This window comes from Glycine soja, chromosome 11 (assembly GCF_004193775.1).
Source record: "Glycine soja cultivar W05 chromosome 11, ASM419377v2, whole genome shotgun sequence".
NCBI classification, from domain to species: domain Eukaryota; kingdom Viridiplantae; phylum Streptophyta; class Magnoliopsida; order Fabales; family Fabaceae; genus Glycine; species Glycine soja.
The window spans coordinates 50,574,780-50,600,792 of record NC_041012.1 but is presented as its reverse complement, the minus strand read 5'-3'; the positions used below and the strand labels follow the sequence as shown (position 1 = coordinate 50,600,792).

General features: G+C 32.9%; 3 protein-coding genes across 6 annotated transcripts; 1 reads left to right on the top strand and 2 right to left on the bottom strand.

Moving 5' to 3' along the window:
* Positions 1–1,139: 1,139 nt before the first annotated feature.
* LOC114375607 (epsin-3-like) lies at positions 1,140–3,041 on the top strand. Its single transcript, XM_028333437.1, has 4 exons — positions 1,140–1,429; positions 1,560–1,682; positions 1,815–1,976; positions 2,231–3,041. The coding sequence occupies exons 1-4, from the start codon at positions 1,287–1,289 to the stop codon at positions 2,814–2,816; spliced, it is 1,014 nt and encodes a 337-aa protein (XP_028189238.1). The 5' UTR covers positions 1,140–1,286; the 3' UTR covers positions 2,817–3,041.
* A 315-nt stretch (positions 3,042–3,356) lies between these two features.
* LOC114375606 (U-box domain-containing protein 33-like) lies at positions 3,357–8,043 on the bottom strand. Of its 2 annotated transcripts, XM_028333436.1 has the most exons (8): positions 7,946–8,043; positions 7,439–7,877; positions 7,240–7,358; positions 7,003–7,112; positions 6,123–6,648; positions 5,140–5,691; positions 4,211–4,933; positions 3,357–4,017 (listed from the first exon to the last, which is right to left on the bottom strand). In XM_028333436.1, exons 2-8 carry the CDS (start codon positions 7,689–7,691, stop codon positions 3,835–3,837), a joined length of 2,466 nt encoding a protein of 821 aa, XP_028189237.1. In that variant the 5' UTR covers positions 7,692–7,877; positions 7,946–8,043; the 3' UTR covers positions 3,357–3,834. The 2 variants fall into 2 exon arrangements, with proteins under 2 accessions (XP_028189237.1, XP_028189236.1); XM_028333435.1 differs by lacking the exon at positions 7,946–8,043 and having other exon boundaries at positions 7,439–7,923.
* A 2,037-nt stretch (positions 8,044–10,080) lies between these two features.
* Positions 10,081–12,623, bottom strand: LOC114374754 (actin-like). 3 transcript variants are annotated; one of them, XM_028332421.1, is made up of 5 exons: positions 12,530–12,623; positions 12,053–12,126; positions 11,523–11,916; positions 10,728–11,341; positions 10,081–10,373 (listed from the first exon to the last, which is right to left on the bottom strand). In XM_028332421.1, exons 2-5 carry the CDS (start codon positions 12,110–12,112, stop codon positions 10,308–10,310), a joined length of 1,134 nt encoding a protein of 377 aa, XP_028188222.1. In that variant the 5' UTR covers positions 12,113–12,126; positions 12,530–12,623; the 3' UTR covers positions 10,081–10,307. The 3 variants fall into 3 exon arrangements, with proteins under 3 accessions (XP_028188222.1, XP_028188221.1, XP_028188220.1); XM_028332420.1 differs by having other exon boundaries at positions 12,466–12,542; XM_028332419.1 differs by lacking the exon at positions 12,530–12,623 and having other exon boundaries at positions 12,053–12,433.
* Positions 12,624–26,013: the final 13,390 nt, after the last annotated feature.

Here is a 26,013-nt window from a genome sequence, read left to right as displayed (position 1 = left end):
CATATTATATGTTGAAATAATTTATTTTTTTTTTTTACAAAATTGCGAGTAAAATTCAGTGAAAAAATACTGATAATTTTTTTAATAACTTTAATCAATAATAAATGTTAATTGTTAATTTATTAATTTTTATTAGGAGAAAGATTAAACTTAACGATTTTTTTAACCACTCAATCGAACTTTATATTTCAAACTTTTAACCAAAAATACATAATAATGTGTTGAAAAAACATAAACATTAGAGTGTTATACAAACATTGGAGATTGGGAGGTGAATATAGTAAGATAAACTCAATCGAATCAGTGGCAGAGCTAGAGTGTTTTAGTTGGTCCACTAAGTCTAAGATGGATTCTGAAATTTCTGCTTGCGTGCATGCTTGATGGCTGTGTGGCTTCTCTTTATATAAATATAAACTATGCAACTCTGTCTCTGGGTCTTGACTCTTGACTCTTGATCTTGAAGGATAAGATCTGCATTAGCATTGAACGATTTCAAAATTCAACTTTCAAACTTAAACACAAGTTACACCAAGTGGCGGAGATGTAAGACGTTGACTTCTCAAAACCATGATTTTATTAGCCAATCCTAACAAATGTCTCTAGGACACTCATTAATTAAGGAGTTTAAAAATATAAAGTTTTTCTTAAAGCATATCATAAATATATATTTTTTTGCGATTTGTAATATATTTTCAGCATATATTTGAACAAAAACTTTATATTTAAATTTTTTTAATTGATGTTCTCAAGAAACTAGCTAGTAAGATTTTTTTTATTATATACACTTTTAAAATTTCTATTTTTCAATGAAATTTTCCAACCATTCTCAAATTGGTTTTTAACTCTTTCTCTCGGATATTTTCAATGTTCTTTCTTCTCTTGTTGAGCAGGGAATGTTACTTGATTTTTGTTATAACTAATTACAAATATTTTTTTATAACTAATTAAAATGTTTCTTAAATGATTATCTATTTCAATTTAACAATAATCCTCTATCATAATTTAAATTATTTATTCCTTTACATCTCTTATATGTAAGAGACAACAAATAAAAATAATTTAGTCAATTTTAGTTAATAATTAGTAGTTAAACCTGTAAATACATAAATAGTTTCTGAAAAGTCTTCTACAAATTTCAACTCTCCACAACAATCTCAGATGCGACTCGAATTTTAAATTCACAATTCACTTTATAATCCATTGAATTCTTCTCCTGACATGGACTATGAATCTTAGCTTATTCCTTCCAACACAAGCCTATACCAAGAAACTGATTCAGTTTAGATATGTCACTCATGTTGAACAAGAACAACAGCAGCAAAATGAGCATACCTTTGTTCCATGAGTTTAAAAAGCAAGCTTCTTTCTTCCTCAAGGAAAAATTCAAGACCGCTAGGTTGGCTCTCACCGATGTTACCCCCACAGAGCTGTAAGATTCTTTTTTTTTTTTTTTAATGATACCATTATAAGATTTTTCACATCTGCTTTAATGTATTTCACAGCCAAACCATCACTACTGTTTGTAATATATTGTTCTTTTGGCCTTTTACTATTTGCAGAATGACAGAAGAAGCTACAAAAGGAAATTCATGGGCCCCAGATCCCCCAACACTTAGATCAATTTCAAGGGCTGCTTTTGAGCTAGATGATTATTTGAGAATAGTAGAGATTCTGCACAAAAGGTTTTTCTGGCTCCTTTTTCTTCTTTAGAATGCATGTCACCTTTTTTGTTGTTATGGTTATTGATGCTTGCCACCTGCATGTTAATCGTCTGATAAAAGATGACTGAATGGAATGGAATGATTCTAAAACAGACTCCTTAAATTTGACAACAAGAATTGGAGGGCCTCTTACAATTCTCTGATTGTGCTGGAGTACCTGTTGACTCATGGACCAGAAAGTGTTGCAGAGGAATTTCAAAGTGACAAAGATGTAATTGGCGAAATGAAATGCTTTCAGCATATTGATGACAGTGGGTATGTTTTTCCTCTTGCAACTGGTGCATGGAAAAATCTAGATGAATTTAATTAGATCAAATTACATTGTATTCTTTTTATAATGTGATCCAATATATGATAAGATTTTCAAAATAATTATTTTGAGAGTTACATAAAGAGTGATTTGTAATTAGTTAATACTGTAAAACTTTTTACATAGACATTGGACAATACACATTAAACTCATTCTAGATAGTGATTAATGAGGCCTTTGTGAGTATATATGCATGCAGGTTCAATTGGGGTCTAGCTGTTGGAAAGAAATCAGAACAGATATTGAAACTGCTGGAAGAAGGAACTCTCCTTAAGAAAGAAAGAAACCATGCTCGAAGGTTGTCCAGAGGAATTCAAGGTTTTGGAAGTTTCGGTCAACATTCAACTCAAGCACAAGGTGTTCTGCAGGAAAAATCATTGCCAACCACATTTGACAGACGTAACTCAGACTTCAATAACCATGAAAATCAGGAAAACCAATCCTTTGGCTCAAACCATTGTCTGGACACAGCAGCAGTTAAATCTGCTAGTCCAAGCTCTCAAGGTGGAATTTTCAAGTCCTTGGATGATAGTGCAGAAACTGAGAGCCACCTCGATGATCAGGGAAACATTCAAATGCACCAGAAATCTGAAACAAGCTCTGAAGAAAACATGACACCTAGCAAGGAGGAATTCCATCTATGGAACTTGAAAGGGGAGTCTAATCCACTTTTGGATGGTAGCCAAGAGAATGATTCTAGACTTGGGATGTTCATAGCCGAAGATGATCACCCCTTTGACTCTACAGAAATGCCTGCCACTTCTTCCCTACTTTCTTCTACGTGAAGTATGTTGTATGTATTAGAATGAAGGCAACAAGGTGTTTTGCACTTCTTATGCAGAAATTTTTTTTAATCAATGTTTTATGCCACATGTATATATTTATATGGTCTACCTTTATTCCCTCCTACAATAATCCCCCAGAGGACAAATCTTTTGTATTTGTGGAACTAGAACCAAGTATATTGGAATGCATGAATGTATATAAAGCACTTATATTTATCCTCTGCAGCCTGTAAAGATCATATCCTATCTCTTTTAAGTTTTACTTGGCCTAGCTAACCATGGCTTATTTTGGACAATGGCGGTTATTTATTATTACTCAGATTTCTAATATATGTTACGAGATTAGAAGCAAGCGAGTCTACAATTATCTTAATGCGTGTTTGGAACTCATTCCATAACGCACATCAACACTCTTCATATCAACAAGTAACTTCTGCATCCTATGGGCTTGGTGACGTGATTTTTATAGGACGCTCTTCCAGTGAAAGATTCTGAAAATACAATCAGTCAATTTGATAGCATCTAAAGCGATTCAGTAAAGCGCAACAGCAAAACAACAGTCTTATATCATTTGTAGCTAAACAGTGGTGAAGCTGAAGAACATTACCAAAACGCAATGAGAATAATAAAATATACAAATATTTACATAAATAAAAAGGCTAAGTTGTTTCTTTTGCCCCCTCAAATATGAGACAAGAATCAGTTTAATCCCATAACATATTAAAGTCTTAATCATGACGGGTGCACAGACGATGACGGTCTATTACTTTCCCTTCTTTTTCTTTTTTCTCTTGGCTGGAAATTGTGGCCAAAATACAGTTCTTTTTTCCTTCTGTCTACTTGAATGGCGTAAGCTGGGATCAAATCAATTTGAAAATGTTTTGTGGGATACAAAATAAATTTACAACCACACACACAAACTGAAACAAGAAAAGAAAATCATGGGACTGAAACGAAACTGGCCCCAAACTAATGAGGATAAAAAAGAGAACTTTAGCCCAGATAAATAGAAGAAGCTTCAAGATTTGCAAAGCCAGTCTTGGATGGCAAGTCGAAGTGCGTAATTGGGAGTAAGAAACAGGTGACTTAATTTCAAATTAGTCATGGGAGAAGTATCATGTCCATTTTCCAACCATTCACGTATGGCATCTCCTTCATAGGTAAATCCATCTGCCGCAACTTGAGGATCATGCATTATTTCCTGAAGAAGGAATCCAAAATAAACATGAGCAAAATAGAATACATAACTATCTTGCAAGAAGAAAAAACGGGTCAAAAAGGCAATTTTTGAGCCTTCAGTCCTGACTTGCATTTGGTGATTCCTTGGCTCTGCCAGGGCCTACTAAACCAAGTTATGTACATGCTTCTTTATTTATAAAAAAAGAATCGGTTACCTGAAGGATTGGACATGAGAAAAAAGATGGTACAGGTCGCTCTTCTGAAGCATGCAACTGCTCCAATTCTCTCACAAGTGTAGGTGTTAACTCTGGTCTGTCTCTATGGTATTGTTGACAGCATTGCAGTCCCAGTTCAACCAATTGCATTGCCACAGCTGAGGGCCATTCTCCAGCTGAAGAATCAAGAATTGAAGACAACTTTCCACATGAAACTGCATTGCGTACTAAAACTGCTAATCCAACTGGAGTCCTACCAGTGAGAAGTTGTAAAATGATGAGCCCGAAGGAGTAGATGTCAGACTTGGTGGTTAGTATTCCAGTTCTCTGAAACTCTGGATCTGTATATGTGAAAGCACCTTTTGGTTCAGTGCTCAAGCGGAAACTAGGACGGAGGAGAGACTCCTCGCTCACCAGCCTGCAGAGCCCAAATCCACACATCTTGCAACCCAGTGAAGAATCAAGTAGTACAGTTTCTGGCTTCAGATCACCATGGATAATAGTTTCAGGCTTAAAAGAATGTAGGAAGCAGAGAGCACTAGCGATTTCAGCAATCATTCGTGCTCGGGTATTCCATGTCAAAGGGGAATTGTTGCTTTTTCGGAATAGGTAGTCTTGAAGAGTTCCATTGGGGAGGTACTCATATACAATTGACCAGGCTTCAGGGCAAACACCAAGCAAAGTGATTAAATGAGGGTGCTGGAGACTACCAAGAACTTGAACCTGATCACAAAAGGATAACATTAGCAGAATCTAACAAACACGAAAAAAACAAGTGAGAAAAATAGAACACATATCCATTTTTAATGTGGTGAAAACAAAAAATATATTAAAATATAAATGCTTCCACCTCCAATCCTCTCAAGCCATCCCTATATTTTAAGATAACAATTTCAAAAGGCAGAAAGACCATTATGGGAGGAACTGACCTCTTGACGAAACTCCAATGGTCCTTGCATGTTATGTTGATGGAACTTTTTTATAGCAACAGTCCTACCCAACATTTCCCCCTTGTATATGCAACCATATCCACCTTGCTCAATTTTAAAGCTATTGGAAAAATTACATGTGGCATTTTGAAGATCTGATAATGAAAATTCTGCTAACTCAGGTAATTCTTCGGCAAACCCAATGACCCCATTGCAATGAGCTGCTCCAACTTGTCCACGACTCCTCCACCGCTCAAGCCAACGTAGGGCTTCCGTTTTCTGTCTCCTAATCTGCTGCCCTTCTTGCCACAGGGTTGAGATGGATTCTTGAATTAGTGATAGTTCATCTGCAGCTTCATCGCGCCTACGGTTTGCTTCATGAGCACGACTATCTAGCAGGGCAATATTTCTCATGGTCATTTGTAGCTCGCCAGCAATTTCTTCACTCTCATTCAAGAGCTTTTGTTGTTCTTGTACTGTATCTCTCAGTGCATCCTCAGCCTCTTTTCTGAGCTTTACTTCACGCACATGGGCAGATTCAAACAAATTGACCTGAGAGATAGAATATAACTTAAGTTGGGAGAGATGCCATGAAATTAAGAAATCAACTAAACTCTAGGCTCAATATCTATCATTGCTCCCTGATTTGGAGTTAGCCTGGATACAGCTAAATCATATAATATAATGTCATAGAAATTTCCAAACAATGCTTTAAACAATTAGTGTGAACTTATGCAAATGTTCAAAATGTTGCTTCTTCTATAATTTTGGCCTGAAAATGTTTAGTCTCAAAACAATGTGCACAGAATCCCAGTATTTTTCCAGAGGGATTTTGTTTTGTAATTCTTTGTCAAAAAACTTTAAATACATAAGAAAAATACTTATTCCTCATGTCATGATTAGCAAGAGCAATAAGGGCAAAGGCCAAAAGCTTATAGGCTTCAGAAATCCTAAATGATTTACAATCACTAGATTTGGTTTACCTTCCTAATAGCCTCCATGGCTTCAACTTCTAACTTCTCACACTTTAATAGCTCTGTGAAGGCTTCGTCTGTTACTGCCTCAGCTTCTCTCTTGGTTTCAATAAGTTGTTTGTTAATTCTTTCTTCCATGACCTCTAAATATGTATCAAAATAAGCCCGAGAAGAATTTTGGGGGGAACAATGACTGCAGCAACTGGATGCTTTGGATGAAAAAGTGGCTTCGGTTTCAATGATTTCCCCCTGAACCCAACTTCTAATTCCAGAAACAGCAGTAGTTCTTGCTGAATTTGGCCAAAGATATTCTGAGTCAAATAATTCATTCTTACCATATTGAAAAGATCTACATCTCAAGCTTTCTGTGATGGCAATCTCGGGTTGAGTACATGAGGATGAAGAACATGGTGTTTCAGAAGCCTCTCTTGTCCAAATGTGTTTACCTTTATAGATAAACCATACTTCACAGAAAGGAGGAGCATTTTTGGCAGTGTAATTTGCTTTACTGGAATTCCTTTTCACTTTCATGCAACTGCAATTTTCCACGATGATTTTGTAAGTGGAAAGATTTATTAATCCCTTCAGTGAAAAGAAAGGGACAAAAACAGAAACTACTGAAGCAGATTGTAGCCTTCAAGTTATCAAAAGAAAATAAAACCAGTTGCATCATTCTCTACTCGCTACACAAAAAAAAAAAAAAAATAGACATAGGTTATAGGGATATGAAATACATGAGTTAAACCAATAAAATCAACTCTATACAATCTACAGGCAAGACAAACAAGGCAGTTTCGCACAGAAGAAACAATCCCCAAGAATAAAGAATAATGTAAGGAAATTCTATAAAAAAAACACTGGTTAAGTAGACAATGAATGCAGTACTTACTTTTCTGGTACTGCTCCAATGACAAGCTTCTCAATATTATGCTTAATAACCAAATCAACAATTCCTTTCTGGACTTGGTCAGCTTCGGTTACAATAATGGCTGCCTTAACCTGGCAAGAAAATTTATATTAAAAACACAATTAATAACGGCTTTTTTCTAACCAAAAGCTGCATACAAGTTACAACTTTATTATCATAAATAAATTCAGTTATTTAAACGGGAAAGAAGATGGTTACCCTAGCTGCGCGGCAAATGCTCAAATACTTGTCTAAGAGCTTCATGATTTGTTCTCTTTCGACTTTTCGAAAAGCAGACACCACTGCAGGACTAGCCTGTGATGCTGGCAATTTCCCCACTGCTCAACACACCCAATCAATTAGGGCAAAAGTAGAGATCATGAAAATTTAGATTGAGAATTGAACGAAATGAGCTTACATAGAGTGGGGATGGTGAGAGAAGGTTGATAAGCATGAACAATGACGATTTCCGCGTTCCGAAAGTGGTTTAAAGTCCATCGAAGCAGAGGAACAGCTTTGTCGAGCGATTTCCCAACAGCGACATGAACCTTATAAATCATAGGGAGGGGAACCTGAGACTGAGATTGAGAAGAAGATGAAGAGGGGACAGCGTGAAAGGGAATTCGCAAAATGGGTGCATGGTGAGGGTGCAAAGGCTTCAAAAGCTCCATTGGTGCAGTGCAGGAATTGAATTATTGAATGGGGAAGCAACAGTGGGTAGGTCGGATTAGGAAGAATGGAAATTGCAACATTGGTTGGATTGGGATGCAAATTGAAACCCATTGAAAGCTTGACTTTTTAATTGACTCGTTGCCAATGGCGTGTGGAAATTGGAGATTCAGTCATTTTGTTTTCCACTGCAGTGAAAACTGAAAACTCAAATCCAACACAACACAATAAATAAAAGCCATGGGGATCTACTTACCAGCAAATAAGAATGTTTCTTTTTCTCGTGTTTTATTTGTCGTTTACTATGTAATAATGGTGGAAAAGAATAACCTTCAACAACGTCACAGCATTCTTGACAGATATCAGGAATATACTTCAGTTATTATCCCAGTCTTTAATGATTTCTTGACAACTACCATTTTTTTTCTTCTACTAAACTAAACCAAACCTCTGACGTGCTTTTGTCACACCAGCCGCCAGCGTCCTTCAAAATATCACTAAAAATTACGTTTTATTATAAATAAATAAGTTAAACGGTTAAAATTATTTTTTATGGTATATATTTTATGTAATAATATTAAAAATTTTCATGTAAATATCACTGATCTATATTTATTATATGATATATTACATTAATATTTATTGTTTTGATATTTTAAATTAAATATTGTTTCAAATAAATAATACAGTACTTTGAAGGAGACCAAACAATATGCTTTATTTTACCTAACCTGGAGAAAATCGTAACTTTAACGGTTCATTAGGTGAGATATGTGGCTAATTACCTGTTTAGACTTTAGAAAATTCCTAATATAACATGAAAATACACGTTTACGATGGTAAATGTACATTAGAATTTGTGTTGATGTGTTTCGTTATTCTAGAATAAAACTATTTTTTTATTAAAATCAAGTCAGTTGTTAAATTAACAAGTAACATTTTATTACTTTTACAATGAAGAAAAAATAAGTTAAATATAATCGGCAAAGTATTTTCATAATTAAAGTTATATTATTACTTTAATATTTTTACATACTTGTTAATCATTTAAATACATTTTTATTGATATTGTTCAGCGATATTTATTATATTAAAAAAAATTCACATAATAATTTTAAATATAGATTAATTTACTTAAACATGCTTCTAGTTAAAAATCAACTTTATAAAGCTGAATTAATTTAAAATTAACTTTACAAACTCTAATCGAAATACGTCCTAACTAATTAAATCACCAAACTTCCTTTTTGTGTGCTTTCTTAAAGTTGCTTAACCAAACTTAGAATTAGAAATCTAAAAGACAACCCGAATGCAAAGTTACTTAAAGATGAATACCATATATAGTTAAGAGCAAAAAGTGAAAGTCGTGTGTCACATACTCACATGTCAATTATTTTGATATGTTCAATTTTCTCTCTTATAGGTTGAATGTGTAATCTTTTATATATTTTAAAACATTTATAATTTTTTTTCTAAAATTATACCTGATTAAGACAGCGCTCAACAATTTATTGGTTTTATACCAAGTGTTAAGGAAAATACACTCTCTTATTTTGATATTTTGATTGATTTTTTTTATTTTTTTGGTACTTTTTAAAAACAAAGGTCAATAATTTTTGTTTTTTATACGATAAATATTTTTTCACTTTTATTATCTTAATAGGCACTTATTAAGTAAAATAAGAAATATTAAAATTTATATACCAAAAGATGCATGTTATTTTTTTAAAATAACTTCTGAAGATATATTCATTGAATTTTATCTTTGTTAAAGTTAGATATTGAACACGCAAATTCATTTTGGAAGAAGAAAACAAAAATACGGAATTGAATTTAGCTAGGGCTCTTAATTACCTTTTGACTGACAAAGTGCCCAAGGCAAAGCAACGACGAACTTGGCCTCGTTTCGTCACACACAGTCTAAAACCGAGGTAGGTGTTTATGACTTACGAGACTTTATTACTTTTTAAATTATTTGGTCTTTGCTGTGTAAGACATTCAACTTTTATGTTTTTAATATGTTTTAGACTTTTCAATATCTAGCACAAGCATATATATAAATATTCAACACATAATTGTTTCCACGTTATGTCTTTCCCAACTCAGTTTTCTTGTAGTGAAGATAAATCACTGTCATTATTTCTAATGGCATTGAGATACGTACAATCACCTTTACAGGTATAAACATACGGACACTTAGAATTTTAAAAACTCAACATGTACACCAATTGCGTATTTACAAACTACTCAGCACCCAACTGGACAAGAGGCTTAGTGTCATACAATTTAGTCCAAGGTCCAGTTGATTAGAAGGTCCGAATAAGTTGAAATTATAGGATCTGACTCTTGTTTAATTAGAAGAATATGAAGATTATGAGGAAGCAAGAAGTATTCAGCTGAAATGGTTTTGATTTATCATTAAAGATCAACTGCTGAACAATTTACCAATGGTAAACAAAACAAATGAAAGAATTAATTCTGCCATCAAACTCCACTTTATCTCAGTTCACTGTTCAAATAACAAACATTTTTTTTTAAGAAAAATCTTCAATCATTGCAAGGTGTTACTGAATTCCCAAACGAGGACACCGTACCCACACCAAGCCATTCTGCTGCATTCAAAAGCATTTCCTGTGTACAATTGAAGGACCGGACTCATCGTACTCTGCCTTCGCAATCCACATCTGCATTTCCAAAAACAAGTGCCTCATCATTAATATCCCTACTAAATTGACCATATCAAAACAACATTCTAATTTCTAGGGGGAGTGCACAAATGCATGAGGATGATGCTAGTTATTCATAAAAGTCACACAAATCCAAAGTGGCCTATAACCTCAACTGCTGTGAGGAGGAGAGAAAATTCAAGCAACCAGCTATATATCAAATTGAGAGATTTAGATATCAGAACTCGAACTAAAATAAAGACAATCAGAGACGTAATAAAGTGCATGAGGCAACACCATTTTGGATTTATCATTTTGACAACAGAAACACAAATTTTACTTTGGTCATTAGAATCACGACAGAATGTTTACCTGTTGGAAAGTGCTGAGAGAAGCCAAGATAGAGCCACCAATCCAGACACTGTACTTTCTCTCGGGTGGAGCAACCACCTTGATCTTCATGCTGCTTGGGGCCAAAGCAGTGATTTCCTTGCTCATTCTGTCAGCAATGCCAGGGAACATGGTAGAACCACCACTGAGGACTATGTTTCCATACAAGTCCTTCCTGATATCAACATCACACTTCATAATTGAATTGTATGTGGTCTCATGAATGCCAACAGCTTCCATTCCAATCATGGATGGCTGGAAGAGGACTTCAGGACAACGGAAACGCTCAGCACCAATGGTGATGACCTGTCCATCAGGAAGCTCATAGCTCTTCTCAACAGCAGAACTAGTTTTTGAAGTTTCAAGTTCTTGCTCATAATCAAGGGCAAGATATGCCAGCTTTTCCTTCATGTCCCTTACAATTTCTCTCTCGGCTGTGGTAGTGAAGGAATAGCCACGCTCAGTAAGGATTTTCATCAGGGCATCAGTGAGGTCACGCCCTGCTAAGTCAAGACGGAGGATGGCATGAGGGAGGGCATACCCTTCATAAATGGGCACAGTGTGGCTGACACCATCTCCAGAGTCCAGAACAATACCTACACAAATTAATGGAACAAGCATAAGGGCAACCAGCCAAGCCAGACAATTACTTCAAGTGAGATTAAAAAGAAGTAGAGTTTTCACATTCAGTATCTGGTCCATATTCATTCCCATTGGCAAATTAAACCTTGCATAGCATTGCTGGTTTTATTATTAGCCAGCACAAGAAAGACTAACCAGTTGTACGGCCGCTAGCATAGAGAGATAAAACAGCCTGGATGGCAACATACATAGCAGGTGTGTTGAAGGTCTCAAACATAATTTGGGTCATTTTCTCACGATTAGCCTTTGGGTTGAGAGGTGCTTCGGTGAGGAGAACGGGGTGCTCCTCTGGCGCCACACGGAGTTCATTGTAGAAAGTGTGATGCCAGATTTTCTCCATGTCATCCCAGTTACTGACAATACCATGCTCAATGGGATATTTCAGAGTTAGTATACCACGCTTGGACTGAGCCTCATCCCCAACATATGCATCCTTTTGCCCCATCCCAACCATCACACCGGTGTGACGTGGCCGACCAACAATGCTTGGAAACACTGCCCTCGGAGCATCATCTCCAGCAAAACCAGCCTAGACATAGCAAATTGCAAAACACTCACAGTAAATTAGTCTTCTCATGCATGTGTCAAAGTACGGCAAGCAAAACAAAATCACTTCTACATGCAAAATTTGGAAATAATAAAATCATCCTCGTAATTTTTTTAACCTTAACCATTCCTGTCCCATTATCGCATACGAGTGGTTGAATATCCTCAGTGTCTGCCATTGTCTTTCAAAAAACTGCACAAAGCATCCATTTCATCTCAGAACATTGAGAGACGTGACCAGGTGTAAAGATGAAACAATTTTAATTTTCAAAGTATATTATACAATAATCGACCACAAACTGATCAATGATCATAGCCTGAAACTATGGATACGACTCAAATATGTAATTAAATACAGTTATCTTGAATAAAAAAACAATCTTATGATAAATTCAATAAAGCCTAGCTAGCATCACGACACATTTGCAACATTAATATCGTCTAAAACTCTTCAAATGTGTGTTTTCAAGTTAGAAAAAAAAAAAAAGAAGGAATGCATGAGAATGATTAACAAAACAAGGATGAAGTTAACCTGAAGGTAAAAAAAAGAAAAAAAAAGAAGTGATAGACGACGGAAGGGGACAGCGAAATCAAACCTGAACATTCAATGGTGTTTGGGTTTTTAAATGAAGGTGTCGAGGTCCACACAACATTACCTCAACACAACAACGTCCGGTTCTATGAACGACATTCATGTTGATCGTCACGCGTGTCCTTTCGATCTGTGGCTCCGCGCGCAGATACTTGCTTTTATTAGCTTGGCCCATTTATAGCATTACCATTTACCTTACCTTACCACTGCTTTCTCAATTTGGGCCTATATTCAACCCACTGGATCCAAATCTGCCTTTTGCAAAAACAAAAAAAAAGTACGGGTATGGGCCAAAATCTGATCGATGATTGAAGAGAGAATGTTTTAGGTGCTGTCCTTGGTATTATGGATGGCTAGCAAAAGTGCACGTTGTCTGCAATGCATACACATACATAACGTTGAATTATCCAATTTTGTGACGGACAAACGAAGGACAAGTCGTTCGTACATGTTTTGTTGTTTAGTCGTGAAGAAAATATGGGAAAAAAACGATTATGTTGCCATGAAACGACAAAGGAAATTCGTCCACAAATCATGAGGCCATGCAAAACGACATGCACTGCACCTGCTGCCTCTTACTATGCCTCAACGCTCATTTCTTTGGGCCAAAACAAAAAAAAAAACTTGAGATCACTTGCATTGCATGCCCCGTATGGGGCTCAGTCTTTTTTATACTTTTAAATTTAAATATTTCTTGTTTTAAGATATAATATTATATTTTTAGGAATGTTGTAGTTAGGAAATTATTTTTTAATAAATTAATAATGTGTTTAGTTAGATTTTAATATTTTTAAAGATACCTTTTCATATTTTAAATGATAAAAAAGTAATAATAAAAAATAAAAATTATAATTGAGTTAGAATAACTTTCCAATTTCCCTAAAAATGCAACATTTCCACCGCTCTCCATAAGAATGAAAATCAACATAAAGTCCTTTTAAAAAAAAAAAATCACCACTACAAAAACTAACAATAGCTTAACATAACTTTTAAAACTCACAAAGAATTTGATAATATCTCATTCTCAAAGTTATATTTTTGAAGATTCTTTTGGAGGTTACTTCAACTTCTTGACTCTTATAGTGTGTTTGGATGGAGAAATTTAAAATTATGAAAAATTTTAAATTCTAAGAATTTTAAATACTTCAATTGAAATTCTTTTATTTTCAAAATTTTGTGTTTGGATAAAAAAATTAAAATTATGAGGATGAAAAAAAGAAAAGATATGGTTGGTGTGCTAGTGTTCATCTATGTTCACACCCAATCGATATTTTAGGAGCTTAGACGGTGTTTCTTGAAAAAGACTATAAGAAGAGAATTTCAATTTCTCGCCTTTTAGAAATAAATTGAAATTTCAGAATTTTAGTTGTTTAAAATTCTGTTTTAAAATTCCAAAATTTTAAATTCTTCATAAAAAGCATCCAAACAATGAATTCTAAATTACAGAAATTTAAATTCTCTGATAAATTACTTTTCTCAATTAAAATTCTCTATCCAAACGCATTCTTAAGTCAATATTGTCTCCTTCAAGCAATATCAACTTAAGGACAATTGTTTAATAGTTATCTAGACCCTAAATAATCAAAATTAATTTTTACTAACTATCATCATTCGTCTTTGAGTACCTTGTTCTTTGAGTAACAAAGCCAAAGCAAGACCTACCTATCACCTAAAAATAAAACCTAATACTAACTCAACCACACCTTGATAGACACCACACATCATGAGTTTGGGTAATTCAACACCCAAACACACTTAGTCACATGGCATCCCACGCGACACTCAAGTACCCTCAATGACTTTTTCTGCTAGGAAATCTCTATATAAAGGACTCCGGTTGATAATTATGCAAATAACTTCTTATTCTTCATTTTTCACCCAAATTGACTTTAGTATCAAAGTCTTTGTTGATTCAACTAAAGATTTGGACCATTGATAACTGCTAAATAATAGGGAATTAATAGTGAAAAATCGGTCTAAAATTAACTTAGAATTAATTATTTAGCAGTTATTTATGCTTTAATTTGGAAAGATTTAATTAATTTTGAATTTTAATTGCATATGTGAAAAAGGAAGGTACAACAAGCAAAAAGGAGCAGAAATAAAGGAAAAAAAGAAAAAAATCAGAAAAAGCTCAAGCCCAAGTTTGCACCTATAAATAAGAGGGTCAGCCTAGGAAAACGGACACTTCCTGAGAGCTCAGTTTTCAGACCTCTGACACTCAATTCTCTCCTTTTGATTCCTTTTTCTTATATTCTTACTTTCTTTCTTTCACCCCTTCTTTTATTGTTGGTCTTTCTTAGAAGTAGTTATTCCTTATTTTACTGTCGGGTTTTAGGAGTAAACAATTAGATTTAGTAGATTTAGATTTTATTTATTTGAATTTCGTAGAAGTAGTTATCTTTATCGCAATTTAAATATTTTATCGTATCTTATCTTTAAATCTTTTATCTTATCTGTTATCTTTATCTTTTATTTTAAATTTTAAATCTTTTATCTTATTTTATCTATTATCTTTAGGGGTGGAAATGGGTTGAACTAGGTTAGGCCCTACCTAAGCTTGGTCCGTCATGTTTTATATTTTTATAGTTTAAGTTTGAGCTTGTTACTCGTCATAAGCCTATTTTTAGCCATGGACTTAGCCTTTGTATAAGCTTTTCAAGCTTGTTAACCCATTTAAAGGTTGGTTCATATTATGAAGTGTAAAAAATATTATTTTTTAAGCAAAACAAAAGATTTTCATTAAAAACAATAAAACAATTTTAAATCACAAGATATGGACAAAATTTACCCACAAACATAATATGTGGCATGTTACTAAAGTCTTTTAAGTCTCACTAAAAGAAAAAAAATCCATTTCTTACTACCCTTCTATACTTATACAAATTAACTTATTTCAAATATTAATTAAAATGATTTAAATAATGAAACTACTAAAATAATTTTTGTAATTTAAATAAAATAATTATAATATTATATATCATATTAATAATATTTTTATTATAAAATATTATTGTTAAACAGACCAGCCCATCAAGCTTAGTAGACTTTTCTTAAGGTCTATGACCTAACCTATTTAACTAAATAGGTTTTATAAAAAAAAACTTGAGTTTAATCTTTTTACTAAATGAATTGGATTAGACCAAACTTTAAACGGACTGAATCATGTATAGGCCTCCGACGAATAACTTGACACACTTCTAACCCCAATAATTATCGCCACTCACTTCGATAAGGACCTTGTTGGAATCCCACTAATAATTTTCTTATGATCCACACATAACTAAATAAATTATAAATCTTAAAATAAACTCACTCATGCAGTTTAAATATTGAGCAATTTTTCAATTGAAGATGGATATCATAAAATTTATAATAACTTACATATTTTTTTTAATCATTTGAGTTAGATTTGTTGATATTTAAATATTGAGCATATGATTTTTTTTAGTTTTATTAGTTTATATTTAATTTGTTTTAAATATATAAATTTAAATAGAAATTAAAACAAATAAATAAAATATATTTTAAATCTAAAAATATATTTGTTTAAATTTATTCCGTGAGGATAATTTCATAAACTATATGCGACAAAATATACTTAACTCTAAGTTATATATATACGACAAGAGCGAAGAATCCGATGCTTTAGAGTCTAGAGACGTGTCATGCAATAGGATCCAACATGAACAACTGAACCCCCGCTAGACTCATTAGTTAAAGGTTTACTACAATTATCCAAAAATTAAATTATTTTTATAATAATTTTGTTAATAAATTGAAATTAGTTATATAAAAGCGGAAATTAAGGAAAGAGAGAGGTTGAAAATTGGAAGGAAAGATGATTCATGATTGTTTGGGATGGGGACATGATTGAGATGGGAAGCAAAATCATTAAGCATGAGCATGGGGTGCAATTATGCCCCATGAGACTGTGTGTTATGCTCCCTTTACTTTTTTATTCTCGGCCCTCTTCTCCCTGTTTGTACCCCACAATATTATGCCTTTCCATTTCTTAATTTGTATGCTTAGGTAGTCATAGTACACTACTACTCATAGATTAATCAAAATTACGCTATAATCTGGATCATGTTTGGATGAATATCTATCCCAAATTACTTGACAGACTCACAGACCTAAAAATCGTACGGGACGTGAATTAACTAAATAGATGCATTCCTTGGCGTTACTTTTCGAACACCATCACATGTTAGCTCTCATTTCTCATTATTATTTCCTCAACTACGGACAGATAGCATTGGAGGTTTTGTGAAACACCAAATATCTGAAGTATCAAAGAAATTGCTTAAGAAAAATGGAAATGGTGGGAAAGCAAGGAATACGAAGAAAAAGAACATAATCAAGTTGGCTTGATGACAATTGAAAAACGGACGCAGATTTTGTTGCACACGCTAAATAAATCATAGAGTATACGGTGCTACTTCAGTTGGAGCAAACAAAATAAAGTATAGAAACTGAGAAAGTAGCCAATGCAATGTGTGGTCCTCAAGATACGTGACTTTTATCATGTTCGAAGCTATATGTGGTGAAATTCAGGCAAATCCAATTGGGTCCTCCCTCTTTTCTGCATATTCCATTTGTCAATTTCTTTTACCGAGACGGATAATATCTTCTTCTTCTTTTTTTTCTCTCTCTTGGTACAACAAAAATATGGCAAATAAGAAAATATATGGTGACTAGTCTATTTTCTATCCTTATTTTTCACGTACACAAACACAAGTGTCTTTGCATTTCCATAAAATACAAATTATACAATATGCTGGCAATTAAAATAGGAAGAAACTCTTATATAAATCTTGTTATCCCTCGATCTCTTTCACATTAATTCATACGTAGTATCCCCCAAAGAACGAAACTCACTTAATCCGAAAGCTTCTCTCCCGTATGGTTGGTGGTAAAGTTTGGGAATCCTAAGTCGAACCGAACACGTCTAATCTATTGCCTTTGCGTGCCTGCCTGCCCAATTATCAGCAACGTGAGAAATGGCCGGCAGTACGTAGGACCCATTTCATTTGTGAAATTAATATTTTCACCTGCTAAACTACGATACAATCAAAGCATGCTCTTGGATTTTACTTGACGGGTTACCCTCTAGTCTGGTCAATATTTTTAACCAAATGATATTATATATATAATGGCTCTGTAAGTAATTGATAAAGGTACAGTGCAAACACTATGCTTAAAATAATTTGTTATTTAATTTAGCTGAATTCCATGCTTGAGATCATTGCAAGCCTTCTGATCGAAATGAACTACTGTCTCTTTCAGTAATTCCATGCATGATGCATATCATGCACCTTTCAACACTTTATATTTTGAACAGAAAATATATGTAGTAATAACTTTTTCAATATACATACAGATGAATTGCATTGCCCTCCCATATTTTTTTTTTATCATTAGTTAAAAATATTTGACTAATTAAATAAGTTTTAAAATTAAAAATCATTCTACAGATCTAAATAAATCTTATAACAGTAGTCCTATAACGATCGTAACGCAGATCTTAAGGATGATCTAATTGCATGTCACAACAGGCGAAAAGAGATATATTTTTAATAACAATAAATCATCAATAATATTTAAAAGAAAACTATGTCTAATAATAGCTTTTTTTTCTTTGAAAAAAAAAAGGATTCAGGTATTTTGGTCATATCTGGAATTGAGAATTTGCAATTCAAGACTTAACTGCTCGTGCTGCAGTTCCAAATCTCACCATTTTTATCCAAATTTGGTAATAACTTCTTTTATGTAAATTATTATAACTTTTTTTTTTACTATATATAATCCAATATTTTTATCAACTACTTTATATGTGTGTTTCGAAACGATACGAGGATGCAGCTTATCATGCCTAAGTGCCTAACAGGAGGGCAAAAAAAGGTAGAAACAATTATTTGTAGCTTGAGCCATGATGTAAAAAATCGCATGAAATATCAATCGAAGAAGAGTTTCTAAACATGTCGTATATCTAAATTAAGAGATGTTTATTTTTTTTTATCAACTAAAGAGATGTTGATTGATCCTAGTAAAAATGAAATGTATGCCTCATACAAATTATATTACAATATTAAATAAATCACCATTTTGATTTCTCAAGTATTACTTATTTTCTTTATTAAGTAGTTTTTAAAATGAAAAAATTATATAAATAATCTCTAAAGTATTGAATATTCGTCAGTTTAATCTCTAAGTTAATATATTTCACTAAAGTTAGAAGAACTAATTTAAAAGGTTTTTCAAAATACTGTTTACTGTAATTTCTAATACTTAGTGAATTACTTATATAATATTTTTTACTTGAGGGACTATTTATGAGAGAAATTAATTAGTAATATTTTAAAGATGAAATTAATGGTTTTTTCTAGAGTATTTAAGGTCTAACTCATTAGTTAGGGTACATAACGAACCTATAGCCCAATCATTAATCTCATTTCTATACTTATTTGTGTGCGTGAGAAAGGAATATATACAAACAAAAACAAGAACTACCCCTCTAGGGAAAGAAGCCCCAAACTGAAGCAAGAACTAACCCCTATCTCATAGCTATAAATATACAGCCTATTCTAATAAATTAAAACTCCCCAGTACTTAATTATTATAGATAAAAAGAAAACTTATATTATACATATTGTTTTTTCTTCGGATATATATATCATATTAACTATTTTATCTTATGTTTTTCTTTATTATACAAAAATTTATACAAATATAATTTCTGAAAAGAAAAAAAATCATTATAATTTTTTTTTAATATGATGATACGGCTATGCCTTTCTTTGGAATTTGGATGACTGATCGAGACACTCTGATAGAATAAATATGGGATTAGGAGTTAGCACCCATATCTATTAGCCTATGATTATTGTTTTATTAAAGAGAATCAAAGCTATTATTTAAGTTGAAAACACAATCAGATCTGTGTGAACATAGGCAATTATATTGTTGGAGGATACGAATTTCTTTTCAAAACCTTACGACACTAACTATACTACTCAATTAATGGTGAGGAACATTTCCTGCTGCCCTTGCACCCAGCAACAAACAGAATGTCTGCTGCGCTGCCCACCCCAATTTACGCGACGACGCCAAAGTCACTCCCAATTCACCTAGCCAGCTAGGAAACTTTTGTGGAAGTTATGAGAAAATTTTCCATTTTTTCTTGCCGAGTAAGATGAACCCAAGATATTAATTACCTGTAATTCAAAATAAAGTGGCAAACAAACAACAAGTATGAGATCACATTAATATACTTGTTAAACATTAAAGTCAAATGCATCGCGAGAATACCAATTTAGTAGCGCAAAGTAGCATGCACGTTAACAGCAGATGGTTTTCCTGTAGTGAACCACGTGCCCTGTGCATCAAAGTTCGTAGAAATCAGGAGGATAAAAGAATTCTATTAGATTTAATAATAGAAAATATATAGTACTACTTATTACTTGGATACGAATTTAACACTAATTAACCAATAACCATTGCTTTCTGTTAAAATTCTTATTTTTATTTTTTAATATTTATCGAATAATCTGTAAATACATAAGTAACATTTTGTAATATCTATTATTATTTTATAAAAGTATTATTAAATAAATAAATTATATATTCTTTTAAAATATAAAATATTTGATATTTGAGTATAAATTTTCGTACATCATCTACAAAATTTAACATAATTTAACATGTTCAACTTAATTAAAAGTAACTCCAAATAAACTTTTAAAATAATTATAAAATTTAATAATCTTATCATATTTTAGTTTATAATGATGACAATATATAAAAGATGATCTTGTACATATTATCTAAACACATGTCACTACATCAATCCTAATTAATATATTATAATCTTAACATATATAATAATTCTGATCATATTTTTAGTTTTAGATGACAGTAAATAAATTATAATCTTAGACATATTATCATATAAACACATGTCGCTAATATCAATCCTAATATACTATAATCTTATCTTATTATATGTAATAGTAGTAATTTATAACTAGATATTGTAAATATATTCTAATTTAATTATTTATCTTTGATTTGTTTTTTATAGAATAGTAGTATTTTGTTTATTATAATTTGATAAGAAAAAGTTATTATAAAAATGTAGACTTATTCAACGGTCATTTATAGTTACATTTATACGGCTGACTCGCAGAGTAAAAGTCCCCACTACACTTTCCCCATCCTGCAGGTTATATATTGAGAGAGAAAGAGAATTGTGGGTAGCATTTGTTGTTTGCATTGGATCCTCCGCTTCAGTCTCAACATCCTAATCCTTCCTTCTCTCTCTCACTGCTACAATCCAATCCAAACAAGCTAGCTTGAGAGAAAACAAGAAAATCCTTTCAAATAAATAAAGTTTCATTACTTTATGTTGATAGGTACACCCAGACCCAATTTCATCCACCATGCATCTTTTTTATCTCCTCGATCTCTAGCCATATGTATCTAAGTTCTCACCTAAACCTAGCTATTTCCACCCTTATTACGCTAATAATTTGTTCTTGATCGATGTTCTCTGAATCCGGTTCTTCTTCGTTTTGCTTCATGGGAGTTTCTTCGAATTCCAAAGTCTTTCTCTCTGACAAAGATCTGAAAGGAGTGATCAACAACATGGATCCATTGGTACACAAGGAAGGGTGCCAAACTTTGATCCAAGAAGATCACCAGCTTATTAGACTCAAACAACTATCGGTGCAACAAGAAGAAGAAGAGGAAGAAGAAAAGCAACAACGCAACAGCAACATCATCCTTACAACAAAACCGGTGGGTCCTATAAACTTGAAACTAGAGATTCCGTCTTCTTCTTACGTGGGATCAGAGAACGATGACGACGGGTTGAAGACTCCAACATCTTCGGACCACAAAATCCCGGTGATCCTAGAGTGCCCATGTGCACCAAAGAAGACAAAATCAAAGCCAGCCGGCACGAAAAGAAAATCGTGTCGACCAAGAATTGTTCTTGATCTGTACAACGATTTGGAATCTTTGTTCCCCGTGCCGTATGGTGTTGATCTTGGGGGTGGCGTTATGAATAAGAGAGTCAAACAGTGACTGAAGGGGTGAGCTAGCTAGCCTTAAATTCTCTAGAGTCCTCCTGATCAATATTATTCATTACCTTAGCTTGCTAATTTTAAGTGTTGGTGCTGTGATGCACTTGTAACTCTAGACAAATATTATAACATATCTCTCATAGTGCATTGATTTAGTACGCATAAAGCTTCTCCCTCTAGCTAGCATTAAATTGAATTTCAATTCTTTCTCGCTTCCTTTAAGAATAATTTTCTTTTGCTATGTTTTAATTAAATTGCGAGTAGATATTTTAAGTTGTATTATAAGGAAACGAAAAAGTAGAATATGATCATCTGCACTGCAGTGATGGATGGTATTATTAGGGTAGGGAAGGGAAGGATCATGGGATTCTAAAATTGATTTGGAGGAACGTGGAGAGTGACAGTGTCCCCTGCTGGGTCTAGATTTGGTGTTTCTCTTTCTCGTGGGATCGGATCCCATTGACTTTGTTTAAGGGTCACAAATCACAAATCATTGACTTTCCCAAGAAAAGCAAAACATTCCCTCTATGCTTCTTTCTCTCTGGCGTGCCTCGTTTTTACCACTTGAGTGCGCAAACCCATGCGGCCCAGCACCATATTCTTGTTCCAAAGAGAAAATTAATTTGTACTTTTTATTCTTCTCTGATGTAAAATGCGATGATAAGAGACATTACTTTTAAAAAAATAAATCTATATGATATAAGTCAGATTTTTTTAAAATTGATTTTGGTTTTGTGAAAGTAATTTTAACGATTTTTTGTAATAAAAAACCTTGTAGTAATTTTTAATTGTTAAAATCCACATTCACAAAATCAAAGTCGACTTTCAAAAAAAAAAATACCGCTTTAGTAATTAAAAATAGTGAATATATTATTTTGATGAAAACGTATTTTTCTATTTATCTTACTTTAATACTAAGTATTTATTTGGCTGTTCAAAATAACCTTTTATCTGTTAATTTCCCAAAATTATCATGATTTTTCATAACTTAAATTGATTTTATCAATCTTTATATTATTGTAAATTAATAAATGCTAATTTTAAATAAAATCAACATTTTGATAAAATATTTACCCAAAAAATTTAGCTAAGGTAAAAAAAAATTAACTTACCTTAATTTTAACACTCTTTATTCTAACTTTTAAACAAATAAATAAAGTCCACAGCCTAATTCTAAATACTTTTTTCCTTGATTATCTATTTGAAAATAATTCATTCATTCCCATAATTAATTACATTACTTTGCTTTTTTTTTTTTAAGGCACGTTTTGCTTTCTTGACTTTGTTTTACACCAATGTAACATGGACAATTTAAACTAACTGAACTAATTTGGAAATAATTCATTCATTCCCTTAACTATTTAGTATGTAGTTTATTATGCATCGCTGACAGTGACCAGTTGTAATAAACTTCTGTAAATAGGAATTTGATTACATATTCTATATTCTTTAATTCAATTTAATTTACTTGTAAATATCTCTTAACGGATTATAAAAGTATTTTTGTACTACAAAGTTGCAAAAAGATTTTTTCTATTGGCTAGTAGACATATATTAACATTTTTTTAATAAATTGCATACTCCTTTTTTTTATAATAAATTGTATACTCCTATGAAGTCAATATTGCAAAAATTTGCAAAGTGTAAATTCCTTAAACCTCTTGTATGGTATAGGGAGACCATGCATCAATACTTGGAGGTATGGTTGATTAAAGCAACGGGTTGTTAGAGGCCAAGAAACAAATAAAAGTTTATAGAAAATGTACAGGAATAGGCTAGTTTCAAGCCCAAGGCGTTCACCATAAAGTTCTAGAAAACCACCCTCGAGCCCTAATAAACTATCCCATCAGCCCAAGGACTCTACAGCCAAATTAAAAATAAATCTTGGGCAAAGGCTGGCATAGATCTGCACACAAATGTGACACGGAAGCCTCATTGCTATAAATTTCTTCTCTGTTCATTCAATTGTTTATGATGGCTGATCTCCTCCTAATTTCTTTTACATATTTTATCCAACTATGATGGCTGATCTCCATTGAAGTTACGAAGCCAAATTAAGTCGACAATTGGTCACCTATTGAGAAAATTGAGTACCTTCGACCATTTCATTTGGTAGCACATTTAGCTCGTTATGAAAAGTATTGTTAGAACTAGAAGTAACGTATTGTTAGAACTAGAAGTGTTCTTAGTCCAGGTAAGAGTCCAATGCTAGATTAATAATGTAAAATATGAGATAGTGATCGATGTATTTAAACGCTAGAAACCACACGTCTTTGTAAGCATTTGCAAGCCAAAGGCCATAGTTTATCCCGTGGAAGTCTGGCACACTATAGTTTGACATATCAATATTTATTTAGTTCAACTTCTCAGAACTTAGTGGAACTCTTGGTAACATGTTCTGTTATTTAGTTCAACTCTGGTATGTTACTCTGATGTACTTGAATTTGCGTTATCAGAATAGTTAATATGGAAGCTGTCTTGCCAGCTGAGGTGTTTGGGCAAGGAATTAGCATGCTCATTTTCAAGGTTTTTAAATTGCGACATGTTGAGAACTCTAAAAAAATTAAGAGTCCCAACTGCAATAACAATTCCAAAACTTGGGAGTCATTTTGTATCATAGAACCATATAGATCCTGATGCACATAAACATAGTATTTTTGTTTTGGCACTTGTTTCAATCATAATAGTACAAAAACATGTATAATAATCCAAGAGAGCAGCCCACACAATCATTTGCAGTTAATTTTGGTATTAGAACCGTCTGAGTTTAGCCACTCCGAAAGATTCATTTTTACAAAGGGAGACCCGGTATCGCAATAGCGAATCCAAACTTCTAAGCACAAAAAATAAAATCAATGATTTAATTATATAAATATAGATAAAATAAAATATAAAAATATAAGATTTTAATGAATTTTAAAAAATTAGAGGACGCAAGTGCACATCCTTAAGTCCGTCACTGCCGGATTGGTGCCATCAGTTTCTGCTATGCTAGCGGATAACCGCGTTCTGTGAATGAAATGCGCTTCTGGAAAATCCGGCAAGGGAAAGGGTAGGTTCGTCCAGAGAGAGTAGTAGCAGGCCAAGCCATAACTGCTACAACCGCTGAAGATAACGTGAAAAACACCGAGTTCCTTTGCCACGCTGGCTGTCCACCCGAAAAAGATGTCAGCTATGATGCATAGTTGTTGTTGTTGTTGGAGTAGGATGTTTTGGATGAGGTGCTTGAAGGCTGGTCTCATGGTAGTGGTGGCTTCGAGGAGTCGAATGATGAGGTGGTAGGGGATGCCATCGTTGTTCTCTGTGTTTGGAGGGTGTGAAAAGGATCTCGAAGAAGACGACGGAGGAGTTTCGCGGAAGAGAGGACTTCAGTTTTTTGATGTTTAGGGAGGTTTTGACTATTGCGATGTTGTACTTTGTTCCTTGTTCTAGCTCAAGGGCTAATACCACCAAAGGAGTTATGTGACCTTGTGCCATCAAAGGGTATAACACTATCATCTGTTTTTTCTCTGATTGCTCCTTCACTTGAGAGAAAGAATGTCAGGAATAGAAGAAAAACATTCAAATTAAAATTCTTAACAAAAAGACACATGAATCTTATTATTGTCTCTTTTGATGATTTGTCTTTACAACTCATCCTTAACAAATCAACAACCCATGCTTCAATATAAATTTCTTTACATGGTTACCAAATCTCGTTGAAGCAAACTGATTTTTAAGATTTCAGGAAAAGTTATATACGAAAAATTTTAATTGGAGAAGGATTTTAATCAACAAAAATATTAACTACAGTACCACACAATGTCTTAGTGTGAAAATGTCAAAAAATCAAAAATCATAAATGTTACAACTAACATTTGACACACCAATAACACAATAGAAACTTCTTTTGATGTGTTAATTTCCTTTAAAATAACAAACATTTCTTTCTCCTATATTAAATTTTTGGAAAAAAATTGACAATCCCATAACATGATAGAAATAAATTTTTGTTGTGTAATTAATTCTATTTTGTGATTATTTTAAAAAAATGTAACTTTTAATAAAAAAAATCAAATTAATTATTATACAAATTATATTTTTAATTGAAATTAAATTAATTGTAAAGCAAGTTGTCCTTCTTAATAGTAATCAAATTAGTTGTAATGCAAGTTAACCTTTTCAATTGTAAACAAAATAATTACAAGTGAATAAAATTACCTTTTTAATAATATCATAATCATTTGAACGAATCAAATTAATATATATATATATATATATATATATATATATATAATTCACAACAATTTTTAAAATTGGAAACTAAAAATTTACCTAAATTGCATTAAAGAAAAATATGTGAATAGACTCATGTGAGGTTATTCCAGTTTAGTTTAATCAGATGTGTCAGATTTGAGTCGTG